The 23,348-nt window shown below is 50.5% G+C and overlaps 1 protein-coding gene across 1 annotated transcript in view; it reads left to right on the top strand.

Annotated features, from left to right (window-relative positions):
• Positions 1 to 23,348, top strand: part of EFTUD2 (elongation factor Tu GTP binding domain containing 2) — a 40,839-nt gene that overhangs the window by 7,470 nt on the left and 10,021 nt on the right. Inside the window, exons 3-15 of the mRNA XM_044297023.1 lie at positions 3,996 to 4,161; positions 7,163 to 7,241; positions 7,324 to 7,399; positions 7,883 to 7,948; positions 8,582 to 8,617; positions 15,220 to 15,310; positions 15,835 to 15,917; positions 16,118 to 16,284; positions 16,364 to 16,488; positions 18,198 to 18,261; positions 19,902 to 19,992; positions 20,087 to 20,222; positions 21,786 to 21,913. Coding sequence (XP_044152958.1) covers positions 3,996 to 4,161; positions 7,163 to 7,241; positions 7,324 to 7,399; positions 7,883 to 7,948; positions 8,582 to 8,617; positions 15,220 to 15,310; positions 15,835 to 15,917; positions 16,118 to 16,284; positions 16,364 to 16,488; positions 18,198 to 18,261; positions 19,902 to 19,992; positions 20,087 to 20,222; positions 21,786 to 21,913 — 1,308 coding nt within the window. The remainder of the gene's footprint in view (positions 1 to 3,995; positions 4,162 to 7,162; positions 7,242 to 7,323; positions 7,400 to 7,882; positions 7,949 to 8,581; positions 8,618 to 15,219; positions 15,311 to 15,834; positions 15,918 to 16,117; positions 16,285 to 16,363; positions 16,489 to 18,197; positions 18,262 to 19,901; positions 19,993 to 20,086; positions 20,223 to 21,785; positions 21,914 to 23,348) is intronic.

Here is a 23,348-nt window from a genome sequence, read left to right as displayed (position 1 = left end):
GCAGGTTCTGTTCCTAGCACAGCTCTGTAACAGTGAAAGGAAAGTGAATCAGTTATATGTAGGAGACTTGCAGGCTCTGGTGGCCACATTCAAGCCAGTTTGCAGGGAAAGATGCTCAAGCGTAGAGAGAAAGCAGAGCACCCACTGCAAACCTTTAAGGGGGAAGGGAATCGCACTTCTCAGCATCAGTGACAAATGAGAAAACTCCATCATGGACTGGAGTAAGATAAATCAGTCCAGGAAGGAAGCTAGTAAAAGCAGCAGCATCCTGGACACACAGACATCATGTCTTATTGGGATTCATCCACATGAGTGTCAAACTCGGAGCAGGTTGCATTGAATTTCAGGGGGATTGAAAATTAATGATGGTATATGTAAAAAATTATATATTTATATTTTGTCCAGATCAAACTTGTCTACAGCTGGTAGAGGGGGTTGTTCACCGCTTGTGATCTCTTCTGTAGACCGCCCAGTATGGCTGGGCCTGCAGTGGGAATCATACTTGATCTGCTCTGCTGCATTCAGTCCGCGCCGCAGCCCCTGGTTCTCCCCGCGTGAACACCCGGTTTGATGCAGGTCTCGCAGCTATTACACCCATTAATGTGTCCCTCATGTCATGTCAATGGGCAATTTATTAACTACAGCTGCCACGGGACCCATATCAAACCAGATGTTGACGTAGGGAGACCCAGGAGCTGCATGGGAGCAAAGGAGCTGGAACCCAGCAGAGGTAAATATGATCCCCGACTAGGGCTGCAGTAAACGAATATTTTTGTAATCGAGTATTCTATCGATTATATTTCTCGATTCATCGAGTAATCTAATAAGAAAAAGCTACTTAAAATAACGTACGTAATTAGGTATGTATAAAGTTATTGGTTTGAAGGGGTTAATAACTTTATGCATGACTAATGCCAAGGTGCTTCCATTAACCCCTCCAAACCAATAACTTTATACATGCCCATTGGGTTTGGAGGGGTTAATGGAAGCACCTTGGCATTAGGCATGTATAAAGTTATTGGTTTGAAGAGGTTAATGAAAGCACCTTGGAGGTGCCTTCATTAACCCCTCTCTAAACCAATAACTTTATAGATGCCAAGGTGGTGCTTGCAGCCTCCATTAACCACTCTCTCTCAATCTGCCTCCCCCCAGCCTCTGATCTGCTTGCCCCCAGCCTCTGATCTGCCTCCCCCCCCCCCAGTCTCTGATCTGCCTCCCCCCCCCCCCAGTCTCTGATCTGCCTCCCCCCCCCCCCCAGTCTCTGATCTGCCTTCCCCCCCCCCCCCAGTCTCTGATCTGCCTCCCCCCCCCCCCAGTCTCTGATCTGCCTCTCCCCCCCCCAGCCTCTGATCTGCTTGCCCCCAGCCTCTGATCTGCCTCCCCCCCCCCCCCAGTCTCTGATCTGCCTCCCCCCCCCCCAGTCCTCTGATCTGCCTCCCCCCCCCCCCCAGTCTCTGATCTGCCTCCCCCCCCCCCCAGTCTCTGATCTGCCTCCCCCCCCCCCCAGTCTCTGATCTGCCTCCCCCCCAGTCTCTGATCTGCCTCCCCCCCAGTCTCTGATCTGCCTCCCCCCCAGTCTCTGATCTGCCTCCCCCCCAGTCTCTGATCTGCCTCCCCCCCAGTCTCTGATCTGCCTCCCCCCAGTCTCTGATCTGCCTCCCCCCCAGTCTCTGATCTGCCTCCCCCCCAGTCCTCTGATCTGCCTCCCCCCCCAGTCCTCTGATCTGCCTCCCCCCCAGTCTCTGATCTGCCTCCCCCCCAGTCTCTGATCTGCCTCCCCCCCCAGTCCTCTGATCTGCCTCCCCCCCAGTCTCTGATCTGCCTCCCCCCCCAGTCTCTGATCTGCCTCCCCCCCAGTCCTCTGATCTGCCTCCCCCCCAGTCTCTGATCTGCCTCCCCCCCAGTCTCTGATCTGCCTCCCCCCCAGTCTCTGATCTGCCTCCCCCCCAGTCTCTGATCTGCCTCCCCCCCAGTCTCTGATCTGCCTCCCCCCCAGTCTCTGATCTGCCTCCCCCCCAGTCTCTGATCTGCCTCCCCCCCAGTCTCTGATCTGCCTCCCCCCCAGCCTCTGATCTGCCTTCCCCCCCAGTCTCTGATCTGCCTCCCCCCCAGTCTCTGATCTGCCTCCCCCCCAGTCTCTGATCTGCCTCCCCCCCAGTCTCTGATCTGCCTCCCCCCCAGTCTCTGATCTGCCTCCCCCCCAGTCTCTGATCTGCCTCCCCCCCAGTCTCTGATCTGCCTCCCCCCCAGCTCTCTGATCTGCCTCCCCCCCCCAGCCTCTGATCTGCCTTCCCCCCCCAGCCTCTGATCTGCCTTCCCCCCCCAGCCTCTGATCTGCCTCCCCCCCCCAGCCTCTGATCTGCCTCCCCCCCAGCCTCTGATCTGCCTTCCCCCCCAGCCTCTGATCTGCCTTCCCCCCCCAGCCTCTGATCTGCCTTCCCCCCCCAGCCTCTGATCTGCCTTCCCCCCCCAGCCTCTGATCTGCCTTCCCCCCCCCAGCCTCTGATCTGCCTTCCCCCCCCAGCCTCTGATCTGCCTTCCCCCCCCAGCCTCTGATCTGCCTTCCCCCCAGCCTCTGATCTGCCTTCCCCCCCAGCCTCTGATCTGCCTTCCCCCCCAGCCTCTGATCTGCCTTCCCCCCCAGCCTCTGATCTGCCTTCCCCCCCCAGCCTCTGATCTGCCTTCCCCCCCAGCCTCTGATCTGCCTTCCCCCCCCAGCCTCTGATCTGCCTTCCCCCCCCAGCCTCTGATCTGCCTTCCCCCCCAGCCTCTGATCTGCCTTCCCCCCCCCAGCCTCTGATCTGCCTTCCCCCCCAGCCTCTGATCTGCCTTCCCCCCCAGCCTCTGATCTGCCTTCCCCCCCAGCCTCTGATCTGCCTTCCCCCCCAGCCTCTGATCTGCCTTCCCCCCAGCCTCTGATCTGCCTTCCCCCCCAGCCTCTGATCTGCCTTCCCCCCCAGCCTCTGATCTGCCTTCCCCCCCCAGCCTCTGATCTGCCTTCCCCCCCAGCCTCTGATCTGCCTTCCCCCCCAGCCTCTGATCTGCCTTCCCCCCCAGCCTCTGATCTGCCTTCCCCCCCAGCCTCTGATCTGCCTTCCCCCCCAGCCTCTGATCTGCCTTCCCCCCCAGCCTCTGATCTGCCTTCCCCCCCAGCCTCTGATCTGCCTTCCCCCCCAGCCTCTGATCTGCCTTCCCCCCCAGCCTCTGATCTGCCTTCCCCCCCAGCCTCTGATCTGCCTTCCCCCCCAGCCTCTGATCTGCCTTCCCCCCCAGCCTCTGTTTCACTCCCGCTCCGTGATCACGTGATGTAAACGATTCCTCGATGCAGGGAAACTGCATCGATGAATTTTTTGACTCGATTTAATCGAGTTATTCGAATAATCGTTTCAGCCCTATCCCCGACGCCGCTCTGGTCGCGCTAAATAGTCAGCAGAAAAGGACCCCTTTAAGCAAACAAGTCTGTCTGATCGCTCTTAACCAGCACCTAGATCCCCTTACAACAGCCGTAATGCATACACCTATTTGGATGTGCAGCTGTATCAGTTAGACTTGGAATGTATTTGAAGCCTCTATTATACAATGGATAAGCTTTATTTACTGGAAATTAGAAAATCCCTTTAATTGTTGATCCTACATCTTGGTACCAATTGATTTAGTGGAGTCATGGGGATTACTCCATACTCAACTCCCTTCTGGTGCCATTTTGTGACTTCTATGAACCATTTCATGGTTTCTTCTGCACATACTATCGCTTAGGGTAGTCGTCTTCAACAATGCAGCTCATTAGCTGTTGCAAAACAACCACTCCTAGCAAATCTTGATCGCCTGCAGTAGTCCATGCGTGCTTAGGGTTGTAGTAGTGCAACAGTTGGAGACAGTTGTTGCTGTATATGATCTGTTATGTAGACTGGAGGTCATAGTGTCAATTACATTAACTGCTTATTGCCCTTATTATTCTCTTATTCATTTTTTTTATTTTATTTGTATGTGTGCAGGCAGAAGATGATGACGATGATGAATACATTGGAGATCCTGATGAGGATCGTCCAGGGATGGAGGTTGTTCTTCATGAGGACAAGAAATATTACCCCACTGCTGAGGAAGTGTATGGTCCTGAGGTGGAAACTATAGTGCAGGAGGAGGACACACAGCCACTAACAGGTGAGAGGAACATGTGGAAGGTAACGAATATATCATGTCTTCCCAGTTAGGGTTGGGCTAGACTGGAATTTGTCCAACATACAGTGTCCCGCAGCAATGTGTTAGAGATAATTTGTGGCACTGTACCTTAAAGAGGTTGTTTCACCCGAGGCTTTGGTGGCATATCAATAGGTGTGGGTGTCATCTCTGTTATGATTAAGAACGATGGAGCTCGAAGCATGTTAACCTGTTGCGATGGTTGGATGTGATATCCACAAGATGTAAACTGCAACTAATTAGGGCTGCAACGATTAATCGATGTAATCGATTATATTCGATAACTGGATTCGTTGTCGACGAATCCAGTTATCGAATAATCGCCGATTCGTTGCTATGCGGGCGGGCGGGCGGTCGCTGCATCTTTATTTTACCTTTTTACAATGACGCTCCTGTAACAGCCAGGCAGAGCGGACGGCGGCGTAACGTCACTCACTCACGTGACACGCCTGCTCCGCCTCCTTCATCATGAAGTGGGCGGAGCAGGTGAGTCACGTGAGTGACGTTACGCCGCCGTCCGCTCTGCCTGGCTGTTACAGGAGCGTCATTGTAAAAAGGTAAAATAAAGATGCAGTGATTAGTCAGACTTATAAGCATTGGGGCCGGGGCTGTTATGGGGAGGGGGGAGGATCTGTCTATGGCACTGCTATGGGGAGGGGGGAGGATCTGTCTATGGCACTGCTATGGGGAGGGGGGGGGGGTCTGTGTATGACACTGCTATGGGAAGGGGGATCTGTGCACTGTTATGCCCATAACAGTGCACATATCCCCCTCTCCATAACAGTGCCACCCACAGTTCCCCCTCTCCATAACAGTGCCACCCACAGATCTCCCTCTCCATAACTGCGCCGCCCACAGATCCCCCTCTCCATAACTGTGCCGCCCACAGATCCCCCCCTCTCCATAACTGCGCCGCCACAGATCCCCCTCTCCATAACTGCGCCGCCCACAGATCCCCCTCTCCATAACTGCGCCGCCCACAGATCCCCCTCTCCATAACTGCGCCGCCCACAGATCCCCTCTCCATAACTGCGCCGCCCACAGATCCCCCTCTCCATAACTGCGCCGCCCACAGATCCCCCTCTCCATAACTGCGCCGCCCACAGATCCCCCTCTCCATAACTGCGCCGCCCACAGATCCCCCTCTCCATAACTGCGCCGCCCACAGATCCCCCTCTCCATAACTGCGCCGCCCACAGATCCCCCTCTCCATAACTGCGCCGCCCACAGATCCCCCTCTCCATAACTGCGCCGCCCACAGATCCCCCTCTCCATAACTGCGCCGCCCACAGATCCCCCTCTCCATAACTAGCGCCGCCCACAGATCCCCCTCTCCATAACTACGCCGCCCACAGATCCCCCTCTCCATAACTACGCCGCCCACAGATCCCCCTCTCCATAACTACGCCGCCCACAGATCCCCCTCTCCATAACTACGCCGCCCACAGATCCCCCTCTCCATAACTACGCCGCCCACAGATCCCCCTCTCCATAACTACGCCGCCCACAGATCCCCCTCTCCATAACTACGCCGCCCACAGATCCCCCTCTCCATAACTACGCCGCCCACAGATCCCCCTCTCCATAACTACGCCGCCCACAGATCCCCCTCTCCATAACTACGCCGCCCACAGATCCCCCTCTCCATAACTACGCCGCCCACAGATCCCCCTCTCCATAACTACGCCGTCCACAGATCCCCCTCTCCATAACTACGCCGTCCACAGATCCCCCTCTCATAACTGCGCCGTCCACAGATCCCCCATAATAGTGTCGTCCACAATTTGTTTTAATATGGCCTTTGAACATCATTTTCCAAGTAAGATCATATAAACCTCTCTGTTTTGTAATTTTGTCGTTTTTCCCGATTAATCGTAGAAATTAATCGGCAACTAATCGATTATTCAAATAATCGTTAGCTGCAGCCCTACAACTAATAATTAAAGACAAAGCAATAATCGGAGCACAAAGTGCTGGAACTGTTCCTTTTATTTTGTATGTCATCTCTGTAGTCCGCTCCTGTCTCCTGATCAGGGCCCCCCTAAGTGAAGGGAGAACAGCCACTCATGCACATACACCCACCATTTAATCTATGGAAAATCTGAAAATAGCAGAGTTGTTTCCAGCAGTCCCATAGGGGTGAATGGAGCTGTGGCCACTCTTGCGCAGTGCACTCCACATTTATTTCTATGGGGCTTCCAAAAATAGTTGAGCATGCTCGCTTGGCTATTTTTTAGAACTCCCATAGAAGTGAACGGAGAGCTTGGAGCTCATGTGGGGAGGGCTATGTTCTTGGTGGGACCCGCACCAATGTCTGAGGTGACACAACCCTTTTAACTGTTGAACGAAGGTGCGGGTGATGTACCGTGCCTCTGGCCTAGCAATATACAATGCAGCACAAAATAGTGCAGCAAAATTGTATCAATATTGCAGCACTGTCTCCCAACCAGTTAGTATCCATTCCAGTGACTGATCTGCTGTGGCTGGACACTATGGGGCACGTTTATTAAGACCAGCATTTTAGATGCCAGTCTTAATAAAGCCCTGCACTGGCGGTGGATCCGCCAAAGTTATGTAGAGACGCTGACTTCTAGATAACTTTGGCGGATCCACCGCAGCTTATAAATGTAAGACGGCGTTCTAGCTGTCTTGCATTTAGACCATTTTCTGTGCCTGAAACAGACAATTAAAATGGTAAATGAGATGGGCCTTCCAGCCCTTCCCACGCCAAGCCCACTTTGTTAGACCTGGCATGAGTGGGGAATAGTCAGACTGTGGCGCAAAGGACCTTTGCGTTGCTATGTGCGCCAGAGATAAGACTAATATAGGTGTACTTCTGTTTCATAATTAACCCTTATCTTCATGTTGGGGTGTTACAGGAATTTTGTAGTCCTTGTATACTGTTTGCCAATGTTTGTCATGCTTTTTTAGCTGTTCTATAGACTTGTGTTTTCTATTATCACAGAACCTATTATTAAACCAGTGAAGGCAAAAAAGTTCTCCATGATGGAACAAGGACTGCCCGCCACAGTGTATGCCATGGAGTGAGTAGATTCCATGAACCTCTCTCTTCTGTGGTAAAGAGGCTGATTTGTTTGTTATATTGTGTGCAATCATATCTTACAGTTTTTTGGCCGATCTCATGGATAATTCAGAACTCATTAGGAACGTGACACTTTGTGGGCACCTTCATCATGGAAAGGTAAATGTCCTACTAATATTACACTCATGTGTTTGTCCCATTTACAAGACAATCATGGCCTACATATCTGTCAGGGACATGAAATAATGATGGCATTTCTCGTGTAGTACTTTCAGGTCAGCATCTACATAGTAACATACATAGTACATAAGGCCAAAAAAAGACATTTGTCCATCCAGTTTGGATTGTTATCCTGCAAGTTAATCCAGAGGAAGGCAAAAAAAAACACTTAAGGGGAAAAAATTCCTCCCCAACTCCAATCAGGGAATCAGAATAACTCCCTGGATCAACGACCCCTCTCTAGTAGCTATAGCCTGTAATATTATTACGCTCCAGAAATACATCCAGGCCCCTCTTGAATTCCTTTATTGTACTCACCATCACCACCTCCTCAGGCAGAGAGTTCCAGAGTCTCACTGCTCTTACCTGCATTTCATAAAACAGATGTTGTATTGACTATTTTCTTTTCATGATTGTTACTAGACCTGTTTTGTGGACTGTCTAATTGAGCAAACGCATCCCGAGATCCGCAAGCACCATGACCAGGATGTAAGTAGAAGTATTTGCCTGTTGCTTTCATATCTGTGGTTTAACTACATAAGGGGTATTCCAATCTCGGACAATGGTGGGGGCGACCCGCACCTACAACGAGAACGAAGCAGGGAACGCTGTGGCTGGAGGACCCTGCCAAGCGCTGTTCCCATAGAAGTGAATGGGAGCACACCGCACATGCGTGGCTCATGCTCCCATTCGTTTCTATGGGGCAGACGCCAATAGATGAGCCAGCGCTCGGCTATTTTTGGCGGCTCGATAGAAATGAATGTAGGGCGGCTGCACATGTGCAGTGCGCCCTCCGTTCGTTTTCCCGCCCTCCGTAGCGATATGCCCCCATTGTCTGAGATGGCAAAACTCCTTTAATATCTGCAGTGTGCAATATGCTGACACTGCCAGCACCACTTGGTTCAGCATTTCTGGATAATGCTTATCTTAGATGTAAATATATTATTCCACAGCCATAATGGAATGTTTCTATGATGAGTAGGGATGTGACTACAGAACCAGCTCCTCCACTATATCAGGCTCCTGTAATACAGCCTCATACACCTTGCTGGCTTTTAATATAATTTTGCTTTGTGCAGTTGTCCATTGCTTTATTTGGATGTCTTTTTGTTCTCTTTTCAGCTCTGCTACACCGATATCCTTTTTACCGAACAGGAGGTAAGTGGTCAATAAAGCACAGGTAAAATAATTTTACTAATGCTAGGTTCATATCTTCACAGTTTCCATAAATAAGGCAGGACAAAAGATTGCAGCAAGCCGCACTGTTTTATTATGCAGAATGACAGACAATGGGCTCTAGTAACAATGTTGTTGTCCATAATATGACTGATTTTGGCTTTCTGTCTTTTATCCTTTTTGTTCCTACACAGGGAACAGAATAAAACCTTGTTCATTAGCGTTAGAGCTGTCCAGCATGCTGCTCTGGTAGGGATCAGCTTGCCGGAGCTCTCTAGATCCAGCATAGCCAGAGGTTACTGTGTGCCCGCCAGCCCCCACTGACTATAATGGGATCCGGCCACTACTCAGCAAATATACTAGGATTCGGACAGACAAAAACCATTGCTTGCAGCTCTTTTTGTACGGTCAGATCTCCTGTGGATCCCATTTCTCGCCCATTTTCCTTGGGGGACACAGACCTTGGGTATAGCTCAGCTCCCTAGGAGGCGTGACACTAAGTAAAACTGTTAAGCCCCTCCTCCATCAGCTATACCCTCAGCCTGGAGATAGAGGCTACCAGTTTTAGCTTAGTGTCCAAGGAGGCAAGACACTCCCTGCTACTGCAGGGCTGTTTTCTCCTTGTTATTTTATTTTTCCTTCTAATTTTGTTATTTTACTTTTTCCTAGGGATACCAGAGACGCATGGGCCTCTCTGCTCTCCCGGGGTTGAGCTGCACCAGTGCCAACTTATCTGCACTGCTGCCTCCCCCACAGAAGCAATAGGAGGATCTGGGCAGCAATGGCTCCCCTACATCCCGCCAGCTAGGGGGTCGCCCGCACGCCAAGCCCCTCTCCCAGCTTCCTGCCACTGCGGTGCCAGTGGCTGAAGGGGCGACCCTGCTGGAAGGAACTGAGGGTGAAGACGTCGGTCGGTGAGATGGCTATTCCAGCCCATACCCCGTCCCTATCTGCAGCATCTACCCTCTGGGTAAGGGGGGCACCCGTGGTCGCTCATTCTGAGCGCTCAAGCAGACCCTCCCCAGCTCCCCTCAGGTATATCCTCAGCACCTCCACGCCGTTCCCCCCATGCTGCTTTCTTCAGCCCGGCATACTCTCTCCCTTCCCGCCGCCGCCCGCTCCGTTCCGAGAACGGGGGGCGGGGCTTATGCCCGACATGGGCAGATCACGCTCGGCGGAGCAAGGGACATGGTGGCAGAAAGGGATCCTTTCGGCGCATCACCCACCTGGGCAAATCGCCGCACTTTAGGGGTCTGCGGGCCCTTTATTTTCTGGCATCTGGCTTCTTCTTAGCCCTGAGAGCATTTTCGGCAGCAGGGGGCGTGGCTTACGTGCGCGGCATTTGGGTGGCGGAGTTAAGCGCTGGAGGGGGCGGAGCTTGTTTCCCCGCGATTCTGCTGAGGTTTCCCGCGCTTCCTCACTCCTGACAGGAAGCTGAGACACGGTGGGGGACTCTAAACATCGCTCGGCTTCTGTGGGCGCTATCTGCTGGCTCACTGCTGTTTGCTGCTCTCTGCTGCTGCTGATCTGCACCATCTCTACTCCTGACGTTCTTCTGAGGCACTGGTAGGACAGTTAACCCTCTCCTAACCCTCCTGGTCATAGCTGCTATAACCCTTTGTGGTCTCTATATTAGGGTACAACCACCTTTCAGCATGTCAGATCCCACGGGTGCCCCCAAACCCTGGTACCATGCCTGTACCGCCTGTAAGGAATTTTTTCCGCGTGGGCAATCTGAGCCGCATTGCCTTGCATGTCAGGCCCCGGTGCAGGGCCCGCTTCCCGCTGCGCCCCCCGGTGCCTCTGAACCCCCTGACTGGGCTAGGTCTCTGTCTCAGGCAGTGGAAAGCCTTACACACGTAGTGGGCCGTCTCGTGGATAGACCGCCTCTCCCGCAGGCTGCCACAATCCCTGTCGCACCCGCTGGGACTACCGTTTCTGCCGCCCCCACTGGTTCCCTGCCTCCCAGCGAATCTTCCAGGGCCCGGCATACTCAGAAACGTTCAAGGGTTGAGCGCACATCTTCTCCAGATGCTTCGCTCTCTCCGCCATGCGTGCAAGCTCAGTCAAGTCTATCCTCTCAAAGGGATACGCTTTCTGAGGGAGAACTGGCGGATTTGGAAGTGGACATGGACTCAGAGCTTCCGTCCAAATTGGCGTCCGCGGTGGGGCATCTTATCACTAGCATCCGTGATACCTTTCAGCTACACGATGACCCCCCCCCCCCCCCCCCCCCAGCTCTGAACAGGCCGGCGTGTCTTTTCTCCGCCCCAGACAGGCCTCCAAGGTTTTTCCCATACACGCTGATTTTTCTTCTGTGGTATCCAAGGCTTGGACTCGGCCTAACGTCCGCTTTATTACACCCAAAAAGCTGGACATTTGCTATCCCTTTCCAGCGGATTCTGTGACCACGTGGACATCCCTGCCTAAGGTTGATCCTCCCGTGGCTCGCCTGTCCAAAAGCACTACTATTCCTGTACAGGACTGATCTTACCTCCAGTCTGTTGAGGACCGTCGTACGGAATCCCTCTCCAAGGCCATATTTACTGCCTCTGGTTCGGCCCTTAGACCGGTCTTTGCCTCCGCCTGGGTTGGTAAAGCGGTCTCTGAATGGGGTTTGCAACTGGATCAGGAGTTAGGGTCGACGTCCCTGTTCAGGACCTCCGTTCCTTAGCCCAACTAATTGTTCAGGCCGGAAAATTCGTCTGTGAGGCCTCCCTTGATGCGGGTGCCCTCATTGCCCGTTCCTCTGCCCTGGCAGTTTCTGTCAGGAGGGAACTCTGGCTGAAGGTTTGGGCGGCGGACGCCGCTTCCAAACGCTCTTTGGCCAGCCTACCATTCACGGGTTCCCGCCTGTTCGGGACCCGTCTGGACGAACTTATATCAGAGGCCACGGGTGGGAAGAGTACTCACCTCCCCCAGTCCAGGCCAAAGGGCGCCCCCCGTGGTCGCGCTGGTTCGTCCCGTTTTCGGTCCTTTCGCAAGACCACCGGGTCTAGACCCGCGGCCAGTTCTTCTTCCTCTGGCCAAGCCCAGGATAGACGCAAGAAGCCGTTTTTTCGGACGCAACCTACCTGGCGCAAGTCCCAGCCTGCACGGGCTCCCACAGGCCAGCAGCCCTCTGCCTGAAGGTGTGCCCCCACCCACCCGGGTGGGGGGCCGCCTTCTCCTATTCAGGAACGTATGGCGGGCCCACATCTCAGACGCATGGGCGCTCGAGATTGTATCTTGCGGATACAAAATCGAATTTGCGTCCATTCCGCCAGACCGTTTCTTCTGATTCCGTCCTCCGCGGGATCCCGTACGAGCAGCCGCCTTCTTCGCGGCCATTCACTCTCTAATGGACAAGGGTGTCGTCGCCCCCGTGCCTCCGACGGAAAGGTTCAGGGGGTTCTACTCGAACCTCTTTGTGGTTCCCAAGAAGGAAGGCTCAGTGCGACCGATCTTGGACCTAAAACGCCTGAACCGTTTTCTCCGACTGCAGAGATTCCGGATGGAGTCTCTCAGGTCCGCAGTGGCCTCCCTGGAAAGAGGGGATTTCATGGCTTCAATCGACATTCAGGATGCATACCTCCACGTTCCGGTTGCTCCATGTCATCACCGCTTCCTGCGCTTCGCGGTGGGGGACGATCACTTCCAATTCGTCGCCCTTCCCTTTGGTCTGGCGACGGCTCCTCGAGTGTTCACCAAGGTCCTGGCCCCTGTCTTGGCCCTTCTACGTTCAAGAAGTGTTTTTCTTCTCCCATACTTGGACGACATCCTGGTCAAGGCACCCTCCTTCTCTCAGGCATCCGGCAGTGTGGAACTCACCCTGGAGACCCTGACGCGGTTCGGTTGGGTTATCAACCACCCCAAGTCTTCCCTTATCCCCTCCAGACGGCTGATCTTCCTGGGGATGCTCCTGGATACAGAGTTGGCGGAGGTCCGCCTCCCGTCGGACAAGCGTCTGGCCCTTCGCGGGTCGGTTCACAGTCTCCTCCGTCATCACCGCCCTTCCCTCAGATCCAGCATGCGGTTGTTGGGAAAGATGGTTGCCTGTTTCGAAGCGGTGCCGTTCGCACAATTCCGATCCCGCACCTTTCAGAGGGCAATTCTGTCGGCCTGGGACAAATCACTGAGGAGTCTGGACAGGACCTTTCTTCTGCCTCCCCTGTCTCGGGCTTCCCTCAGCTGGTGGTTGCATATCCCTCTAAGGGGGAAGTCCTTCCTTCCTCTGAACTGGCTGGTGATTACCACCGATGCCAGCTTACGGGGGTGGGGGGGGGGGGTTTCCCTCCCCGGTCCGTCCAGGGCGTTTGGTCTCTATCGGAGTCCAGACTTCTAATCGATATTCTGGAACTGAGGGCGATTCTTCTGTCCCTCAGACACTGGACCCATCTACTGAGGGGCCACCCTGTTCGGATCCAATCGGACAATGCCACGGCTGTGGCATACATAAACCACCAGGGAGGCACTCGCAGCGATGCAAGAGGTGACCCTCATTCTCCTCTGGGCGGAGACGCACGTGCCGGCCTTATCCGCGATTTACATCCCGGGGGTGGACAACTGGGCGGCGGATTTCCTCAGCCGGTCCACCATCGACCCGGGAGAATGGTCCCTGCACCCAGAGGTGTTCGAAGCCCTTTGTCTTCGCTGGGGTCGCCCCGACGTGGACCTCATGGCCTCCAAATTCAACCACAAGGTCCCCCTATACCTGGCCAGGGCACGGGACCCGAAGGCATACGGCGCCGACGCGCTCGTCCTTCCGTGGCGCGAATTCTCCCTTCTGTACGTCTTTCCTCCTTTTCCCCTCCTGCCACGGGTTCTTCGGAGGATCGCGGCAGAGGGCGTTCCCGCGATTTTAATCGCCCCGGATTGGCCCCGCCGGTCTTGGTACGCCGACCTAATGTTGCTGATGGCAGACGCACCGTGGCCACTGCCCTCCAGGGAAGACCTTCTCTCTCGGGGACCGATCTTCCACGAGCATTTAGGCTCGCTACGTTTGACGGTGTGGCTATTGAGACCGCCGTCTTAACGCAACGGGGTTTCTCCGCGGACGTAGTCTGCACCATGATCCGTGCTCGTAAGCCCGTATCCTCTAGGATCTACTATCGGGTTCACACTCCTGTCCTTCCTCCAGTCGGGTCTGGACCTGGAGCTGAGCCTCAGTTCTCTGAAGGGACAGATTTCGGGGCTGTCTATTCTCCAGCGTCCCCTGGCCCCTCTAGGGCCAATTAAGACCTTCTTACAAGGGGTGGCTCACTCTGTTCCGCCGTACCGCCCTCCAGTTCCTTCCTGGGACCTGAATGTGGTGCTCTCGGCGCTCCAATCCGCCCCCTTCGAGCCTTTACGGGAGGTCTCCCTTCGCCTTCTGTCCTGCAAGGTCATCTTTCTTGTGGCCATCACGTCTCTCCGACGGGTGTCGGAGTTAGCGGCTCTTTCTTGCTCCGAACCTTTCCTGATCTTCCACCAGGATAAGGTTGTGCTTCGGCCTGTTCCGACCTTCCTGCCAAAGGTGGTCTCCGCCTTTCACATCAATGAGGACATCGTCCTTCCGTCGCTCTGTCCCTCTCCTTCCCACCCCAGAGAACGGGAACTGCACCGTCTGGATGTGGTCAGGGCGTTGAAGATTTACTTGGAGGTCACCGGATCCTTTCGGCGCACGGACTCCCTGTTTGTGGTTCCGGAGGGTTCGCGCAAGGGTTTGGCGGTCTCCAAGGTGGCTATTGCCCGTTTCATTAAACTGGCGGTGTCTGAGGCTTATCGAGCCAAGGGCAGAGCTCCGCCTTTCGGCATCACTGCTCATTCCACCAGAGCAGTCGGAGCTTCCTGGGCGCAGAGGCATCGGGCCTCAGCTGAACAGTTGTGCAAGGCAGCCACTTGGTCTTCTCTGCACACTTTCACAACGTTCTATAGAGTGCATACGCATGCATCAGCGGATGCTGCTTTGGGCCGCCTGGTTTTGCAGGCGGTGGTTTCCTGATGCTCTGGTGGTGTTCCGCCTTGGGTTTGTGGTCCCTCCCTTCTTGGACTGCTCTTGAACGTCCCAAGGTCTGTGTCCCCCAAGGAAAATGGGCGAGAAAAGGAGATTTTTGTATAACTTACCAGTTAAATCTCTTTCTCGCTCTTCCTTGGGGGACACAGCACCCACCCTTCTGTGTTTGGTTACAGGGTTATGGTTTGGCGCCCCGTTGGGTTGCTGGCTGGTTGTTTCCGTTATTGGTTGTTTTCCTTTCACTACTTGGACATGCAACTGGTAGCCTCTATCTCCAGGCTGAGGGTATAGCTGATGGAGGAGGGGCTTAACAGTTTTACTTAGTGTCACGCCTCCTAGGGAGCTGAGCTATACCCAAGGTCTGTGTCCCCCAAGGAAGAGCGAGAAAGAGATTTAACTGGTAAGTTATACAAAAATCTCCTTTTTAGTCAGATCCAGAGAGCTCATGCTGGCTGTTCTCTGCCGGGACGGGCTGTTTTCTGCCGCTTACGCTAATGTGAAACTAACCTAACAAAATACGCTACACAGATAAACCTAGTCTTAGAGTTAACAAGAATAACCAGTCTTGAATGTCTCCCTATATGCAATTTGTATTCTTCTTTGCTTGCAGAGAGGCGTTGGCATGAAAAGTACACCTGTGACCATCGTTCTGCCCGACACCAAGGAAAAATCCTATCTGTTTAATATAATGGATACTCCAGGTATTCATCATTTGATGGATGAGATCATGTTGTTTAGTTGAGGTTATTTTACAACTCTGCTCTGCTGTACCTCTAGGACATCAAATGTATTTTATATTGGTGGTCTATCCTAAGGATATCCTCAGTATCTGATCAGTGGGGGTTTAACTATTCTATAGTAGTTCCAGCTCTGGAACTGCAGCGTTCCATCCATTGTGTAGGGGGCGTAGCTGGTTAATGGAACGCTGCTCCTGTTGAAGTCTTCTACACAGTGGAAGCAATTGTGTAGTACCTGCATCAAAGTTACTTTAGAACAGCTGATTCGATATGGATGGTTTATCCTGAGGACAAGCCATCTATATAAAATTACTACAAACCCCCATTTAAGTCATCTTTGTCTAGCAGGTACTGAAGGTACATTGTGATGTCAATGCAAGTTTATAGCAACCTTCTTCCTTCCACCCCACCACTTTTTCATCTTATGTTCTTACATCCTAAGCATGCTATACATCTTTGGCTTCGCTTCAGTATGTCGTTATTTGCAGGTCATGTGAACTTTTCAGACGAGGTCACGGCTGGGTTTCGAATATCAGATGGAATTGTGTTGTTCATTGACGCAGCAGAGGGGGTAAGATTCTTGGTCTATACTGTTAGCGTTTTGCTAAAATAGATTCTTGATCAGTCGTGTGTAGGCCCTGAAAATTGGAAAAGTTGCCCTCTATGCCCGTGTTCAGACTCATGGAATCATTGTTTCTGTCTCTCTGCTTGCTCTTCATCCAATTCAGATGGAACTTTAATTGCATCCATTTCTTAAATTTTCCCTAACAGGTAATGCTGAACACAGAGCGTCTGATCAAGCACGCTGTACAGGAACGTTTAGCTGTCACAGTGTGCATTAATAAAATAGACCGGTTAATTCTGGAGCTGAAGCTGCCGCCTACTGATGCTTATTACAAGCTGAGACACATTGTGGATGAGGTTAATGGATTACTGAGGTACAGGGGAGGTTTTGTTAGGAAATAGTTAGAAAGTAGTGACTTGATTCTGCATTAATAATGCTTTGTCTCTCTGCAGCATGTATTCCACAGATGAGAACTTGGTTTTATCCCCACTCCTGGGGAACGTATGCTTTGCAAGTTCACAGTATAGCATCTGCTTCACGCTGGGCTCATTTGCCAAGATCTATTCTGACACATATGGTATGTTAAAGTTTTGTTACTATGGGGCACATTACTGGATTATTATAAACTGCGAGTACAACTCTTTCTCAAGTGTATAATGTTAGCTTTTTTATGTTAATAATAATAATAATAATAGATCCAGTAAACTTTTGGATATTTCGAAATTCCAGAAAATTTGAAATTTGGGGCTGTACACCTCCCCTTATGTCTTCTGTATAGGGAAGTTATATAACTCCATACGCAGCAGACTAGTAATAAGTGTCCACTGGAATTAACTATGGCAACAATCTGTGCTCCAGTCTGAAGATGTAAGAGTGCTGTTGTCCTGTTAAATACATCGCACAAAAATGTAGGAGCTCTTCATATTAAAGGGTTTTTGTGGGAATAATTTAAAATGGCCGCAAACAACCTGTCCTGAAATGTTCGCAGGGCTGGTTGTCTCCATTTCTAGAGCTGCCTGGCACTTGCCTCTACTACACATTTGTCAGTGTTCCTATCAGGCTGCTCAGCCATGATGGCATATCGTAGGCAGGATTTCATTATTGCCATCTGTTGTAGGGAAGTGTGTAGTGCGTCCACAGCCTATAGGCATTTTTTGCAAGTGGTGGCAACAAGTACTAGTCACATTCTAGGACAAGTTGCAACTATTTTAAATGATTCTCTGGGAACCCCTTTAACAATTCAGAATTTATAGAAAGGGTGAGGCACAAGTCTTTGCACTTGCACTTTTACTTCCATGATAGGAATGTTATAATTTTAGATAGTCTTGCATCTCCAGAATAAAACCGCATGCCGAACCAAGGGAATTTTCTGACCATCCAACACCAAAATAAAGTTTTACTGTCAACAAAAATGCAAAGCAACTGCTCCAGGGAACACTAACCATACCATTAGTTTGTGTTTCCTTGCTGTCTTTTGGGACAATGCTTTTATACTTTTGATTCATGGTTCAGTTTTTGAAATGTTCTGAGTGAATTGATTTTGTCTCATCAGTAGGGCTGCTTCACTTGCGGAGACAGGTCAGAAGCTAATTTCGGATGCAGTTATTGCAGTTTTTCTTCTGCACTTCTTTCGCAGTAGGGGTCAGTTATACAAAAAAAGTGTCTTAAATAATTGAACCAGAGATGAGTGAATCAATTCTCATTCTCATCTGCTGGGCTTGTTCACCTGTGGGGGGCTGTCCCCACTGATGAAGAAGTGCCCACTTGCAGTAAGATTGACAGGGCCAGACAATTTTAGCCCAACCCTGTCAATTTCCTGCCTGGGCCACTGCTACGACAGACTGCACAGATGCAGCAATTCTAATCGGAGTAGTGACGCAGTCAGGAAATTGAGAGGGATGGACTAAATGCCTGCAGGTGGGCACTTCACCTACGGGGACAGCGCCCCACAGATAAAGAAGCTTTGCTGATGAGAAGAATTGATTTGTTAGAATCGATTTTTCTCATTTCTAGTTCTATTAATAATAAAAAATAATAAAAATTCTTGTATAACTGAGGACATCTACTGGAGAGCTGCAGAATTGCAGACGAAAGACAGAAATAATAGGATCTGACGTTCACTTCTGACTTTTTCATAGATATTCTCTGGGATGATGCGTGTCATTGAAATGAATGTTGGGATTTCTATATTCTAGCAGAGGGGATAAACCTTCATTTTTATAGTAACTGCCAATTTAGTTTCCTCCTCTAGTGGTATTTTACAGTCTTAAATTCTCTGATCTGCAGGTGATATCCATTATCAAGAGTTTGCCAAGCGGTTGTGGGGTGATATCTATTTCAATCCGAAAACGTAAGTACTTGTTGAAGCAGATAATACAGATGAAACGTGAAAAATTAGAATATTGTGCAAAGTTCATTTATTTCAGTAATGCAACTTAGGGCTCTTTCACACTTGCGTTCTTTTCTTCCGGCATAGAGTTCCGTCGTCGGGCCTCTATGCCGGAAGAATCCTGATCAGTTTTATCCTAATGCATTCTGAATGGAGAGAAATCCGTTCAGGATGTCTTCAGTTCAGGACCGGAACGTTTTTTGGCCGGAGAAAATACCGCAGCATGCTGCGCTTTTCGCTCCGGCCAAAAATCCTGAACACTTGCCGCAAGGCCGGATCCGGAATTACTGCCCATTGAAAGGCATTAATCCGGATCCGGCCTTAAGCTAAACGTCGTTTCGAGGCATTGCCGGATCCAACGTTTAGCTTTTTCTGTATGGTTACCATGGCTGCCGGGATGCTAAAGTCCTATTTGCCATGGTAAAGTGTAGTGGGGAGCGGGGAAGCAGTATACTTACCTTCCGTGCGGCTCCCTGACGTCATTCTGGAGCGCCCCGGGAGCCGCACGGACGGTAACTATACTGCTCCCCCGCTAACCACTACTACTATGGCAACCAGGACTTTAATAGCGTCCTGGCTGCCATAGTAACACTGAACGCATTTTGAAGACGATCAGTCTTCAAATGCTTTCAGTTCACTTGCGTTTTTCCGGAACCGGCGTGTAATTCCGGCAAGTGGCGTACACGACGGATCCGGACAACGCAAGTTTGTAAGAGCCCTTAAAAGGTGAAACTAACATATGAGATAGACTCATTACATGCAAAGCGAGATATTTCAAGCCTTTATTTGGTATAATTTGGGTGATTATGGCTTACCGCTTATGAAAACCCCAAAGTCACAATCTCGGGTCCCCTTCGCTCAGGGGGTACGGATTAATTAGCTGACTAGAGTGTGACACTTTGAGCCTTTTCACAAAATTCTAATTTTAAGCTGCATTAATGCAATTCCTTTTAAATTGCATTACTGAACTAAATGGACTTTTGCACGATATTCTAATTTTTCGAGTTTCACCTGTATATCATATATGAAGAGCATTGAAGATGTCTCATTAAAAATATTGGTGATAGTTAAATCCACCCCATTTATTATAAATATTTTTTGTATTTGCGATTATTTAATGCTCATATCCCAGGACTGTTAGAATAGCGCCGCCTGCTGTTTCTGTTAAACAGCCATTCTATGTCCATGCTGTAAAATGTATCTAGGTGGACACACATGCTCAGTCTTGCTCATTCGGTCATGTGGAGGGATCATTGGTGTGGTAAGCTGGACTCTTTTAAAGCTGCAGCATCTTCTCTGCTTGTCAGGCGATACTGAGTTAGACAGCATTACTGTAATTGCTTAGGTGCACACAGAATGGCTGTTCAATAGAAACAGCAGGTGGCGCTAATATTTCTGTATTATCTGGTGAAGTGTAAATACAAACATTGTTTATAATATTGGTCTGGATGTAACTAAACAATATTTTTTTTGAGACATCCCCTTTAAAGTCAGTATAGTATTGGGTCGGGGGTAGCTCCTGTGCTCGCAAGACTTAGAGGGAAGGGGCAGCTGTAATCAGGTTTAAAATAGAGGAATGTTAACTCCGTTACTTCTTCCAGGCGTAAATTTACCAAGAAAGCTCCAACAAGCAGCTCTCAGCGAAGTTTCGTGGAGTTCATCTTGGAGCCTTTGTATAAGATTTTGGCTCAGGTCAGCACTGGTTTCTGTGTTCTTTTTAGATTTGTTCTTTTATTGAAGGCTTGTGTTAATCTTCCTTTTTTTTTTTTTTTTGGTTCCCTTACAGGTAGTGGGGGATGTAGATACTACTCTGCCACAGACACTGGAAGACTTGGGCATCCATCTCACAAAGGAGGAACTGAAGCTTAATATCCGACCACTACTGAGGCTTGTATGCAATCGCTTCTTTGGGGAATTCACAGGTAGGGCTGCAGTAAACGAATATTTTTGTAATCGAGTATTCTATCGATTATATTTCTCGATTCATCGAGTAATCTAATAAGAAAAAGCTACTTAAAATAACGTACGTAATTAGGTATGTATAAAGTTATTGGTTTGAAGGGGTTAATAACTTTATACATGCCTAATGCCAAGGTGCTTCCATTAACCCCTCCAAACCAATAACTTTATACATGCCCATTGGGTTTGGAGGGGTTAATGGAAGCACCTTGGCATTAGGCATGTATAAAGTTATTGGTCTGAAGAGGTTAATGAAAGCACCTTGGAGGTGCCTTCATTAACCCCTCTCTAAACCAATAACTTTATACATGCCAAGGTGGTGCTTGCAGCCTCCATTAACCACTCCATCTGCTTGCCCCCAGCCTCTGATCTGGCCCCCCCCCCCCCAGCCTCTGATCTGGCTCCCCCCCCCCCCCCCCCAGCCTCTGATCTGGCTTCCCCCCCCCCCCAGCCTCTGATCTGGCTTCCCCCCCCCCCCCCCCCCCAGCCTCTGATCTGGCTCCCCCCCCCCCCCAGCCTCTGATCTGGCTTCCCCCCCCCCCCCCAGCCTCTGATCTGGCTCCCCCCCCCCCCAGCCTCTGATCTGGCTCCCCCCAGCCTCTGATCTGCCTCCCCCCAGCCTCTGATCTGCCCCCCCCTCCCCCCCCCAGCCTCTGATCTGTAATGCTGGGGCTCCGATCGGTTACCATGGCAGCCAAGAGTCACGCTACTGAAGCCCTGGCTGCCATGGTATGTTAGTAGTGAGCAGAGAGCAGCGCATTATACTCACGTGCGCTGTGGCCGCCGGTCGCTCCTTCGGTCTGTGAGGCGGATTGCTAATGCTTACAGCATTAGCAATGCGCCGCACAGACCTATGAGAAGGAGCGACCGCCGGCCACAGCGCACGTGAGTATAATGCGCTGCTCTCTGCTCACTACTAACATACCATGGCAGCCAGGACTTAAGCAGCGTCCTGGCTCCCATGGTAACCGATCGGAGCCCCAGCATTACACTGCTGGGGCTCCGATTGGAACTGACACTGCCACCAATGATGGGGGGGGGGGAGGGGGACCCTGTGGGATATGGCCGGCACATTCATTGGTGGTGCAGTGGCCACAGTCCCTCCCCTCCTCTCCTCCTCCCCTCCTCCTTGGTCTTCAGCGGCAGCCGCGCACAGTGGGGAGGGAGAGACTCCCTCCTCCTCCCTCAGCTGTGCCGGCCGCTCAGTCCTGCCTCTCTGGCTCCGGAGGACACGGAAGCGGTGAGTGAGACGCTTAATTTCACTCCCGCTCCGTGATCACGTGATCTGAACGATTCCTCTATGCAGGGAAACTGCATCGATGAATTTTTTGACTCGATTTAATCGAGTTATTCGAATAATCGTTTCAGCCCTATTCACAGGTAAGTTTTATACTCTGACCTTCTAGTTTGCATGCTGTACATATATGCTGAATAAAAGGTTTACTTTTACAATGCACTTGACGTGTTTTTCATGTTTTGTTGTAATGTAAAATGATTAGGTTTAAGCGATTGTTCTCATTTTGCAGGTTTTGTGGATATGTGTGTTCAGCACATTCCATCTCCAAAGGCTGGTGCAAGAGCCAAAATTGAACACACCTATACTGGGGGTATGGATTCTGAACTAGGAGAGGAGATGAGCCAGTGTGATCCTGATGTGCGTACATTTTTATTCTTTTATTAAATTAGCTGGTATTCATAGACGTATATATGTACTTGTGTTTTGTCATTCTGGCTATAGGCTAGTTGCACAGTAGCGTTTAGGATCCGACAGGCTGTTCAGACAGGGAACTGCGAGCCGGATCTCTCTGCATTCCGGCGTGCCAGAAGCTTGAATGAGAATTGGCTGGATCTCCACGCAGTAGTTTCCTTCCAGCCAGTTCTCTGCATATTTGCCAGGTTGCGCCCAGATCACTGCTGGTCCCCATAATAGTTAATGGGACCAGACAGGGATGCTCAAGCTACTGGCAATGCTGGAATCCAAAGAGATCCCCTGCTGAATGCTGTCTTATACTGATAAAGATAGTATTGATTTTTGGGCAATTTACAGTTGGGTCCATAGATATATTTATATATTTGGACAGACGACCTTTTTGTAATTTTTGTTCTGTACATTACCACAATAGATTTTGAACAAAACAATTTAGATGTAGTTGAAGTTCAGTGGGTTGAACAAAATGATTGCATAAAAATGTTAGGTGCTAAATTAAAACATTTAACTCAATCCCTTCATTTCAGGGGCTCAAAATTGGACAAATTTAATAATTGTAGATAAAATGTTAATTTCTAATACTTGGTTGAAACCCCTTTGTTGGCAATGACTGCCTGAAGTCTTGAACTCATGGACATCACCAGACGCTGTTACCTCCTTTTTAATGCTCAGCCATGCCTTTACTGCCGCGGTTTTCACTTGCGATTTGTTTGTGGGCCTTTCTGTCTGAAGTTTAGTCTTTAACAAGTGAAATGCATGCTCTATTGGGTTCTCAGATCAGGTGACTGACTTGGCCATTCAAGAATATTCCACTTCTTTGCTTTAATAAACTCCTGGGTTGCTTTGGCTTTATGTTTTGGGTCATTGGTCGGCGTGCCATAGTACAGATGGACAATCAGTTTGGCTGGATTTGAGCACAGAGTATGTCTCTGAAAACCCCAGAATTCCCCCAGGGTGCTTCTGGCCTGTGTCACTTCAATAAACACTTAGGGACCCAGTGCCACTGGCAGCCATGCATGCCCAAGCCATCACACTGCCTGCGCTGTGTTCTACAGATGTGGTATGCTTTGTATCATGAGCTGTACCATGCCTTCGCCATTCTTTTTGCTTTTCATAATTCTGGTAGAGGTTGATCTTTGTTTCATCTGTCCAAAGAATGTTGTTCCAGAAGTGTGTTTTTTTTTTTTTTTGTTTTTTTTTTAGCAAAGTCCAATCTAGCCTTCATATTCTTGAGGCTTATTAGTGGCTTGCACCGGTCAGTGAACCCTCTGTATTTACTTTCATGCAGTCTTGTCTTTACGGTAGATTTGGATATTGATACGCCTATATCCTGGAGAGCGTTGTTCACTTGGTTGGCTGTTTGTAAACGAGTTTCTCTTCA

This window comes from Bufo gargarizans, chromosome 6 (assembly GCF_014858855.1).
Source record: "Bufo gargarizans isolate SCDJY-AF-19 chromosome 6, ASM1485885v1, whole genome shotgun sequence".
In the NCBI taxonomy this organism is placed as follows: domain Eukaryota; kingdom Metazoa; phylum Chordata; class Amphibia; order Anura; family Bufonidae; genus Bufo; species Bufo gargarizans.
Note: the sequence above shows the minus strand (reverse complement) of the source record. Positions and strands in the feature narration are given on the sequence as shown.